This window comes from Phragmites australis, chromosome 1 (assembly GCF_958298935.1).
Source record: "Phragmites australis chromosome 1, lpPhrAust1.1, whole genome shotgun sequence".
NCBI lineage: Eukaryota > Viridiplantae > Streptophyta > Magnoliopsida > Poales > Poaceae > Phragmites > Phragmites australis.
Genome location: NC_084921.1, coordinates 38519854 through 38528174, shown reverse-complemented (window position 1 = coordinate 38528174; position 8321 = coordinate 38519854). Strand labels below are relative to the sequence as shown.

The following is an 8321-nucleotide window of genomic DNA, read 5'->3' as shown; positions in this document are numbered from 1 at the left end:
CATCCGTCCAATCCTTTTTCATTTTTCCGAAGGATTCGAGCCGGTGTTGATCTCTAACGGAACCTGAGAGTTAGCAGACCTCCCAGTTGGTTGCAAGCCAGTCGACTGCAAATGGATCTTCTAGAGGAAGCGCAGACCCTATGATACTATAGAAAAGTACAAGACCCAATTAGTGGCTAAGGGTTTTATGCAAAAGGAATGTGAGGACTATTTTGATACGTATTCTCCTGCTGTCAGATTGCCCACTATCCGCGTGCTCTTAGCACTAGCAGCTTTGCATAATCTCCTTATGCATCAGATGGATGTAAAGACCGCTTTCCTTAATGGAGAGTTGGATGAGGAGATTTATATGCAAGAGCCAGATGGATTCGTGGTAATAGGACATGAGGGTAAAGTATGCATACTAATAAAATCCATGTATGGTCTCAAACAGGCCTCTAAGCAGCGGCATGAAAAGTTTGGTACCACACTGACCTCAGCCGGCTTCTGTGTAATGAAGCCAATAAGTGCGCGTATTATCGTTATGGCGGGGCAAGGTGTCATTCTAGATTTATATGTGGATGACATATTGTTGTTTGGGATAGACTTGAAAATGATTAACCAAACCAAGTCTTTTGTATCTTAGAACTTCAATATGAAGGATCTGGGAGAGGCTTGATGTAATTTTAAATATCAAGCTACTAAAGGACGAGAATGGGATAGATTTAAGTCAATCCCATTATGTGAATAATGTGCTTACACGTTTTGGTATGATAGGTTGTAAGCGTGTAGCCACGCCATATGATCCAAATGCTAAGCTAAAGAAAAATATAGGCCATGAGAAAGACCAGTTAAAATATTCACACGTAATAGATTCTCTTATGTACTTGGTAGTGTAACTAGACCTGATATCTTGTATGCAGTATATAGGTTGAGCTATTATACGTTCAACTCAGGAGATGATCATTGAATATAACTGGAGAGGGTACTTAAGTACTTGAAGGGGGTAAAGAACCCAGGGATTCACTATTCTGGGCAGCCTACAGTCATAGAGGGATTCAGTGATTCCCACTGGATCAGTGAGTCGGATGATATGATGGCTATGAGTGGATATATTTTCACTCTAGCGGGCGGAGCATTGTCTTGGAGTTCATCTAAACAGACCATCCTTACTTGCTCTACGATGGAGGCTGAGCTAGTTGTGCTAGACTCAACCGTCGTAGAGGCAGAATGGATCTGATAGCTCCTTTCTGACCTGCCGATATTGGATAACCCAATTCTGGCTGTTCTCACCTACTGCGATAACTAAACCGTTCTGGTTAAGGTGAATAGTAGGAAGGACAATATGAAGACTTCGAAGTATATAAAACGATGACTCAAGTCGCTAAGGCATGTAGTAGAGACGGGTATAATCGTTGTGGATTATATTCAGTCTGAAAAGAACCTGGCAGATCCTTTCATAAAAAGAATGGTTAGAAAGATCATTCAGACAACATCAAGAGGAATGAGATTATTAGCCACTGATAAGGTTCACACCATTAGTAACTTATCCTAGTAGAGCGGAGATCCCCTGAACTAGGATCTAGAAAAACAAGCTGTGTGGACACAAGAGCAACTGAATCCCATTGGTTGCATTGCTCTTCTATAAGGAGGGATGAGCGAACAACTCTTAATGAATTTAGTGCCAAATGGCAATAGAGATCGTCCTACAGGACCTCTAAGAGAATTTACCTATATGAGTATGATTGTGTAGTCGCAATCATAGAGAAGCTAGGTACTTCTCTACATGATACTCATGAATAATGATACTCGGACAAGACCATAACATCCAACTCGAGAGCTAAAGGTTTGACAGCCTAGTACATAATTTTATATGGATGGAAGCTTTTACACTAAGATAGAGGATCAAGATGTAATCCTCCTCTGTCTGTTTGAGCCAAAGTCTATATTACTGGGTATTGTGTTCAAATCCGGAAGGTACACTCTACTCAAATTATGTATATAAGATCGGATACTTCCAACATTAAAATTTGGTGGGGAATGTATATTTCAGAAATTTTAATATGAGAAAATTTCATTTGTGGGCCAAATCGTAGCAATCTGGCTGGGCCTTTTTCTTTCTTTGCTTGGCTCAGGCCTGCAATTGCCCAACAAAAATAGCAACTAGCTGCTAGGGTTTGGAGCTCAGGCACCGATTGAGAATGGGGATTGGGAGCACCTGGTCGGAGGCTCAGTGGCAGCGGTGAAACAGCCATGCTCGAGTCCTTCGCACGTCCGTGGGGGGGGGGCTCTGTGGCGTGACTGGAGTCATTGCTAGCCGTAGGATCCGCCCTGGGCCACTCGATTGGAGGGGATGGCGCATGCGATTTGGAGATGAAAATCGCCAGCCTCGACGTGTGTGCATGGGGAGCTTCCCTTTTATCTACTTCCCCTCCTCTCATCGGTGGGCAGAAATTGAATCGCATTTTTCCTTTCCCCTCTGTTCCTTCTTGGTTCGCAATAGCGAGATTGAGCCCGAGGTCGTCTCGTGCTTGATTAGTGCGCTTGGTGCTAGGAAGAAGTTGTTGGTGGCTGGAGCTGCACAGCTAAGACTCTCCCACACGTGTAGTCATAGTGTTGAGAGGCTTTGTATCTCCATTCTCCTTCTCACCAGCGGCAACGACGGGCGATAGGATTTCTAGATCTACGACTTTTGAGTTTCTCTGTGATTCTTTTATCTCCTCCCTTGTTCTAAACAATATGGTTGTATGTGCTTTAATGATCGGTGATGATTAAATGCACTGAAACTAGGCTTGTTATCTGAGTACAATATATGTAGATCTGTGTAGTTCTCTGATAGCTTGATTGGCATAGGCAGTTGCTGAAGGTTGTGATTTGGTGCTCTCTCATCGGTCTGTATACCAATTTTTGGGACTCTTGTTCTCAGTACTCCCTGTTAGCTTTGATCCCTGGACTAGTGCTGATATAATCTTTGGTTCAGGTTAATCCTATTTTGTTTGATATATTAAAGAGCAATAGAACTTGATGGTTCAGTAATTGTCATTCTTGCCCTGTTGGTATGCTGCTTTGTAGATTCTTGCCCAGTTTTTATGTGCCGAATGAACAGCTTGGGAGCAGGATTTTAGTTATTCTGGGCCAGATGTTAAGAACCATCTAAGAATAATTTTTGTAACTACTTTCTGTTCAGTTCATTATTTTCCATGATGAATGGTGTCTTTTCTTCTAAACTGTTGGCACTTTCATGTAAGATCATGTTCGTTAAATATGAGCTGTCAAGCTATTTTATTTTTATATGTGGGATTGTGTCCATGCTCTTATTATCACATTTTGTACAACAATTGCTACATCAGTCTATGAACCAGAGTTTTTAATCTCGCAACTGGTACAACAGAAATGAACAAGAAAGAGCATAGTCCCCAGAGTTGGTGCAACTACACATCAATTTAGTCTCGTAAGGGGACTCCACGGTTCCTCAGTCCTTCCAAGAGATCTTTGCTTCATCCATCAGAAGATGTGGACAATATCATAGGCAAATCTGCTCATGTCAAGGATGAACTCGAGCACAAAAGTTGACAGTATAGCTATTTAAAGCCATAAGAAAATTGGGGAAATAATTGCATGTTTTTATCATATGCAAAAGAAGCACAATGAACTACATCACACACCACAATGCATCGTAGACATCCTTAGGCAAAGTGCCTACAAAAGTATAATCTCACAATACTTTATGTCCGTGCTATGTAGGATTTGTCATTTGTCAAGTCCCTACACAATTACACCTTATCAATTAAGCTGTTAAGTTAATTTAAATGATGCTGGACGCCTGGGACTGCGTACCAGAAACCAAATTAAGCCTATCAACCCACACATACAGCAAACAATGCAATTAGAGGAATATATTTAGAAGTTAGAACAGGCTTAAAATATCAAGGATACGTCCAAAACAGCACAAAGGACTGCAAAATACAAAGAAAAACATGTTACAACATTATCAAAAAAACACAATCAGGCAAAGCTAATCATTAGAAATTACTCAGAAGTCAGAATAGAAGCAAATATGCAAAGTTGATGCTTGTTCCAACTAAATTTTGGGTTTTATCACCATACTGAAAACCTAGCAATTGCCTCTGACAACGAGGTAAACCTTGTTGATGCCATACTATCCCTAGCTTCAAGACTTTTAACAGCTGGGTAGAAGTAATAGTCATTTCAGGGGAAAGGTAATAGAGTGTTCTAGCTTCGATGGCTTCCAAAATCCTAGACATGCTTCCATGCTACTCAACAATGTAAAATATTGATAAACACATCAGAAATATAAAATCCACATAAATGGCACTGCATGGTCTTGACATGCTTACTATGTTCTTGAACTTCTACTGAATGATAAAGGTATGTAATAAATTTCTACTAGTTTTTCACAGCTCCAATAAGGCTTACCATAAGGCCCCCAAGGACTCCTTCAATCATAATCCTTTTCCAACTGTCAAAGTAGGTATGAACCGAAAATTTGGCCTTCACCAAAAGCCCGAGAGATGCAACCATCATCACAAGAAAGTATAACACAAATCCCATCAAGCCTGTAAACCCCCAGATTCCAGCAACAACTCCACTAATGATAGACAAGAATGTCCGGCTGCAAGGCACAGAAAATTTCCTCAAGTCAGCTTGGTGCATTGGTGTGAATGAGTAAAAAAAAATTATATGGATAACGCCAGATGAGGTTATGGAAAGACTGATAACAATGGACATGTATTCAATCAGTATCTAGTTGGGCAGGAAGTAGAAAAGAATGCCCTCACTTCAAAACTTTCAGAACTTTTAGGCGGTGAATGAAGCCCACTAAGGGTGTTGCAGAGTGTCCACTTATCACTACAATTGAGTAGATCCTAGCATAGGTATGACAAAACTACAGATTTGAACCTATGTTCGGAGGATCAAGCCAAAATGTCTTGTGGTATAGCACATGAGACGCATATGGACACATGGTACCACTCAACTCCTCTCCTTTGCTCATTTTTTTAATCTATTTCTCAATTCAACCTAAATAAATGGTTACACTCGACCGCTCTCTTTTGCTTATTTTTCTGGTATACTACTTCTCAGTTCAGCTAAATGAAGCAAGGGTCGGAGTCTCAGTCACAAAACAACGAACTTCATCTATTTGCCAACAGAACACTGCGAGTACAACTTCAGACCCCAGCAAAGCGGTTTAACTCGAAAGAACTGGTAATAGATAAAAATGCTCAAAAGTTTGCTTTTCGTAACACTTCAAAATTGCATGTTTGAACAGTTGATTGAGAAATCCCACTCCAACAGTCTCGTTGCCACTTCTTCCAATTGCAGTACCAAATACAGTGACTTCTGTAGTTCTAATCATAATTCTAGTGCCAAAAATATTTTTATCCTTGCCCTGTCAATCAGCAACATGTAGTTAATAATTTGATCCTACACTGAGAATCCAAGTTACGAACTTGCCTCTAAACATAAAGCAGCAAGATCTTGGCAGTAGGATGAGACTTTCAGGTCGCGCAAAATCGAAATCGAAATCAAACGAAACCTAGATAAGCCTACTGACCAGATCAGATCAGATTAGGAAACCAATTTTTTTAAGGGAGAAAAGGACGGGAGGAACCTGTAGTTGATGGATTTGACGTTACTGATGAGGTTCTCCGCGTGGAAGATCGGGATGTCGCCGGAGACCCCTCCGCCCGCCGCCGCCATCTTCCTGGTCAGTTCGAGCTGTGGATCTGCGATTCTGCGGTATGCAACTCTTTGCATATACACCCTCGAGTATTTTTGTTTCGTGTCCGAGGACGCCACTTATCCTTTTACTTGTTTTTTTTAAGATAACGACTTCCCCTTTTACTAGCTGACTCCCGAACAATGTCCTTATTTACTCGTGTACAATGGCATTCAATCAAGGAAAAACGTACATATATTTCATAAAGCCATATGTTTCCATGGTTACTAGTTGAAATGTCTGTACTTTGCAACGGAGAAATACATATTACGCTGATCCAACGCCATCGACTTTTCTCAGTGCATCCATTGCGCTTCACATTGTCTCGTCTTGTGCTTCTACTAATGTGCTTCTCCTGCACCAGTCTCTCAGTTTTACGACTATGCGTGACCAAATCTGATATAGATTGTGCTATGGTTGAGCTGTATCGTGTAGAGAAATAGGTTGAGAAGAGTTAATTTGTTAAAAAGAAAAGTGTTTGATTGGTTGTATTTATCTAAACAGACTGAGCTAAGTTTATATTTGGTTGACTGAATCTGATACCGTATGAGTGGATGAGATTGTGATTAGTTACTTATATGAAATTGATTTTATGATCCTGAGAAGTGAATCCTTCTACATGTCTATATCCAAGTAAGGCTGCGGAGTAAAACTCTTCACTTCCGCGTCAAGATGAGGTAGTATATTTGCACCCACTAAATCATACTGTAATAATAGATGCAACTCAACGGACTTTTTTTTTTCAGAATTCTACACATCAATTGGGCCAAGATGAGAAGATCTGAGGAACCAAATACGCCCTACGGTGGTTTTGTGAGGATTGTCTAAAAACCTCTGAAATACATGAGATTGTGCATCTTCTGCTCAAGAAAACTGATTACTTGAGGCTATGATCTCAAACATTTAGTCAGTCGTCAGATTTATGGTCTAAGAATGGGCCAATGGCCTAGTAGTGAAGGTAAGGGTGTTCACTAACAGCTACTTAAGTCACATCTCCAAGGTAATGCGGTGTGCCTTATTTATTTAGGGTGTGATTGGTTGATGGGTGAGTTAGGCCTATTTGCTTTATCAGGTCAGGTTGAGTTCGGACAAGGAGATGTAGGAAATGGTTATTAGTGTGGGTGGATTCAGAGGTAGTCTAGTAGGTCTAGGATTATCTTATATTTTGGTCCAAAAAACTATTAAGTGTGTAACACATTCAAATCTATTACAATCGAAAAGACTTCAAGTCCAAGTTCAACTATCCAAGTCAACCCATTAGCCATTGCAATCGAGTGACGTCTAACCCTCATTCCTAGATGACTCGACTCTCTGGCGGTGGTAGGCAGTGGCGACCGGCGAACATGCATGTGTATGGTGGACGATGGCAGGCATGTGTGCGCGTGGGCGACATGGCACGGTCAGGCATGGCGGTATGCGGCACTTCGGCGGCTGCAGGCTGGTGGACACATCACTCACTTGTGTCTCGTCTGCAAGCTGTTTACCTGTTGCGATCGGCAATTTGGTAAGCATCTTCATATTTTTTCATATTGTTCATTTGTGATGCACTGATGTTGTATCTGGTTCAGCTAAACAGTAGTAAGCCAGTAACTAAAGCTGCTTATTAAGAGGTAGCTTAAAATGATGTCTATGGACTATGGGTATAGAGACTTATTCATATGTATATAAACACAAGATATCTGGTGGGATTCAGGAGATCTCAGTGATCCTCAATTAGAAAAATCAGAGAGTGAGAGAGAGAAATCTCAAAGTGATCGGATTCTATCATAAAATATTAACTAACTGAGTAAGGATGATATAATCGAGACTTTTATGACTATGAGAAAGTGTAAAGTAGGGTTCTAAGTATGTATTGTAATCTTCTATCTATGTAAGACTTTATTTCATATTTAAACTATTATATTATAGTTTTTTGCAAATTTCAAACTTATTGGTTGAATTTATGATGTTGAGAACTTTTAATATATTCATATTGTATTTTTAGCAAATTTTATACTTGTATATGAGATTTGAAAATTTCTAACGAACACACCCAACGATTAAATTATGGCTCCACCACTTGTGATTGATTCTATATTTGTTGACAACCACCATTTGGGGGGATAAATGTTTGGTTGGAGATAATGTTTGGTTGGTTACATGAGTGTATTGACCGTGTGTGAAAAAAAATAAGATACACTAGAAAAAATGTTAGAATAACCTTAATTTTGTCACACTACATCTTAATGGCTCTTATTTATCTTAATCAACTTTAAATGTTCACTAATATTACTTGATATGCACTAAATCACCGACTAATAGAATCATCAGCGCAACTTGGCCCTAAAGCGGAATCTTGCATCTGCTCGACCTGACCGCTTTATGCATACAGCCAAGAAACCCAAAAGAACGTGTTTTCGTGCACCCTGGCTCTAGCCCACCAACTGCTATCCTTAAGATATGGAAATGGCGGTGCTTCTTTTCTTACTGCCGAGAAAATATGGCATCGAACATCTAGTTTAAGGCTTACTGGACATTTTCCATGGCCTCAAAGGTCGAGTGTGCAAGCACTCGAATGACATTAAATGCTCCATCGCAGCAGGTAACCTATGACTTGCAGCGT

At 40.3% G+C, this 8321-nt stretch overlaps 1 protein-coding gene across 1 annotated transcript; it reads right to left on the bottom strand.

Moving 5' to 3' along the window:
* Positions 1–3233: 3233 nt before the first annotated feature.
* Positions 3234–5776, bottom strand: LOC133918203 (uncharacterized). The gene is made up of 4 exons (XM_062361959.1): positions 5612–5776; positions 4417–4612; positions 3916–3935; positions 3234–3514 (listed from the first exon to the last, which is right to left on the bottom strand). Exons 1-4 carry the CDS (start codon positions 5755–5757, stop codon positions 3484–3486), a joined length of 393 nt encoding a protein of 130 aa, XP_062217943.1. The 5' UTR covers positions 5758–5776; the 3' UTR covers positions 3234–3483.
* Between the last annotated feature and the right edge of the window lie 2545 nt (positions 5777–8321).

Bases quoted from the DNA above. Each gene is read 5' to 3' on its own strand.
- LOC133918203 (XM_062361959.1), bottom strand. From the start codon at position 5,757: ATGCAAAGAGTTGCATACCGCAGAATCGCAGATCCACAGCTCGAACTG. The intron at 4,613-5,611 runs GTTCCTCCCGTC...TGTGCCTTGCAG, and splicing joins GTCAAATCCATCAACTACAG to CCGGACATTCTTGTCTATCA. The intron at 3,515-3,915 runs GTATCCTTGATA...TGACATGAGCAG, and splicing joins TCCTTTGTGCTGTTTTGGAC to ATTTGCCTATGATATTGTCC.